Source organism: Eucyclogobius newberryi, unplaced genomic scaffold (assembly GCF_026437365.1).
Source record: "Eucyclogobius newberryi isolate DKJ021-1_F unplaced genomic scaffold, fEucNew1.0.hap1 SCAF_6, whole genome shotgun sequence".
In the NCBI taxonomy this organism is placed as follows: Eukaryota; Metazoa; Chordata; class Actinopteri; order Gobiiformes; family Gobiidae; genus Eucyclogobius; species Eucyclogobius newberryi.
Genome location: NW_027316278.1, coordinates 42,386,203 through 42,388,702, shown reverse-complemented (window position 1 = coordinate 42,388,702; position 2,500 = coordinate 42,386,203). Strand labels below are relative to the sequence as shown.

Sequence of the window (2,500 nt, the reverse complement as noted above, 5' to 3'; positions counted from 1 at the left end):
AAGACGGTGGCAGTCAGAGCGCACAGGAAGTCGGCACTGTGCCACATGGGCCCAAGGTCAGGGAGGTTGTGGTACAAGTACCTGAAGAACTGCATAAGAGTGACAGGGTACTCCCGGAGCCAGGAGCCCTCCTCCTCCGACTGCCAGGGCTGTGGATCATAAGCACAAAGGGTTAAGTGTGAAAGTGACAGGTGCTCGCCACCCGCTAACGCAAGAGGAGGGCGCGCTAACGCACCCCAATATTCCTTTTATTACAGCTGCTGCTGAATCATGACGCTGTCACATCTTCTCTCCTTTGCTTTACCGATAAAGTCTGTGAAACTCCTCCGCTCCTGAAGACGAGTCTCACCAGACTTCAGGTTAATTGTGCTGACGACCCAAGAGGAGTTCATAAAAGTATCAGCATGTTCACATCTCACAGATTTGGCGATTTTGTCATCGCAAAATGGAATTTTGTGCCAAATTAATTTGTTTCACTTCAAGTAGGTTTAGGGCAAAGGGCTTAACACACAAGTATAATGAGAAGGTGTAGAAGGTGTAGAAGGTGTAGAAGGTGTAGGACGTGTAGGACGTGTAGAAGGTGTAGGACGTGTAGGACGTGTAGAAGGTGTAGAAGGTGTAGGACGTGTAGAAGGTGTAGGACGTGTAGAAGGTGTAGAAGGTGTAGAAGGTGTAGGACGTGTAGGATGTGTAGAAGGTGTAGAAGGTGTAGGACGTGTAGGACGTGTAGAAGGTGTAGGACGTGTAGGACGTGTAGAAGGTGTAGAAGGTGTAGGACGTGTAGAAGGTGTAGGACGTGTAGAAGGTGTAGGACGTGTAGAAGGTGTAGGACGTGTAGAAGGTGTAGGACGTGTAGGTGTAGAACGTGTAGAAGGTGTAGAAGGTGTAGGACGTGTAGAAGGTGTAGGACGTGTAGGACGTGTAGAAGGTGTAGAACGTGTAGGACGTGTAGAAGGTGTAGAACGTGTAGAAGGTGTAGGACGTGTAGGACGTGTAGAACGTGTAGGACGTGTAGAAGGTGTAGAACGTGTAGAAGGTGTAGGACGTGTAGGATGTGTAGAAGGTGTAGAACGTGTAGAAGGTGTAGAAGGTGTAGGACGTGTAGGATGTGTAGAAGGTGTAGGACGTGTAGAAGGTGTAGGACGTGTAGAAGGTGTAGAACGTGTAGAAGGTGTAGAAGGTGTAGAACGTGTAGAAGGCGTAGAAGGTGTAGGACGTGTAGGATGTGTAGAAGGTGTAGAAGGTGTAGGACGTGTAGAAGGTGTAGGACGTGTAGGATGTGTAGAAGGTGTAGAAGGTGTAGGACGTGTAGAAGGTGTAGAACGTGTAGAAGGTGTAGGACGTGTAGGACGTGTAGAAGGTGTAGAAGGTGTAGGACGTGTAGGACGTGTAGGACGTGTAGAAGGTGTAGAAGGTGTAGGACGTGTAGAAGGTGTAGGACGTGTAGGACGTGTAGAAGGTGTAGAAGGTGTAGAAGGTGTAGGACGTGTAGGATGTGTAGAAGGTGTAGAAGGTGTAGAAGGTGTAGAAGGTGTAGGACGTGTAGGACGTGTAGAAGGTGTAGGACGTGTAGAAGGTGTAGGACGTGTAGGACGTGTAGAAGGTGTAGAACGTGTAGGACGTGTAGAAGGTGTAGAACGTGTAGAAGGTGTAGAAGGTGTAGGACGTGTAGGACGTGTAGAAGGTGTAGAAGGTGTAGGACGTGTAGGACGTGTAGAAGGTGTAGAACGTGTAGAAGGTGTAGAACGTGTAGAAGGTGTTGAAGGTGTAGGACGTGTAGGATGTGTAGAAGGTGTAGAAGGTGTAGAACGTGTAGAAAGTGTAGAAGGTGTAGGCCGTGTAGAACGTGCGCTCTCACCAGGTTCAGCATGCTGCGCAGCATGGCGAGCAGCAGCAGCGCCGCCTCGGTGCACACGGAGCTGACGGAGCCCATCACTGTCCCACTGGAGGCCGGGACCCCGAAGATGAAGGACCAGATGGAGTCCAGGTCAAACTGCAGGAGACACAGATGATGGACGTGATGAGGACGAGCGCGAAGACGACTGTCACAAGTATGTCACACGTGTGTTTGAAACTCCCAGGACGATGGTGTTCAGACACGTCTGTCTGAGCGAGGTAGACCCGGTGATAAGGAGGGCTTTACGGGAAACTACTGACAAGACAGATGCGGCCCTGGTGGAAATGTGTGCTTTGAGAATCTAAGAACGGCGAACTGGACACCTGAGCTACAGCGGTTGAGGAGGAGGTCTCTGACCAGAGGGAGGTCTCTGACCAGAGTTATCTGACCAGAGGGAGGTCTCTGACCAGAGGGAGGTCTCTGACCAGAGGGAGGTCTCTGACCAGAGGTCTCTGACCAGAAGGAGGTCTCTGACCAGAGGTCTCTGACCAGAGGGAGGTCTCTGACCAGAGGGAGGTCTCTGACCAGAGGTCTCTGACCAGAGGGAGGTCTCTGACCAGAGGGAGGTCTCTGACCAGAGGTCTCTGACCAGAGGGAGGTCTC

The 2,500-nt window shown here is 51.1% G+C and overlaps 1 protein-coding gene across 3 annotated transcripts in view; it reads right to left on the bottom strand.

Moving 5' to 3' along the window:
* Positions 1 to 2,500, bottom strand: part of wdfy3 (WD repeat and FYVE domain containing 3) — a 211,902-nt gene that overhangs the window by 98,172 nt on the left and 111,230 nt on the right. For all 3 annotated transcript variants that reach the window (XM_072433589.1, XM_072433590.1, XM_072433591.1), the window contains 2 exons: positions 1,859 to 1,993; positions 1 to 149 (listed from right to left, as the gene is read on the bottom strand). The exon at positions 1 to 149 is cut by the window's left edge and continues 31 nt beyond it. In XM_072433589.1, coding sequence (XP_072289690.1) covers positions 1 to 149; positions 1,859 to 1,993 — 284 coding nt within the window. The remainder of the gene's footprint in view (positions 150 to 1,858; positions 1,994 to 2,500) is intronic.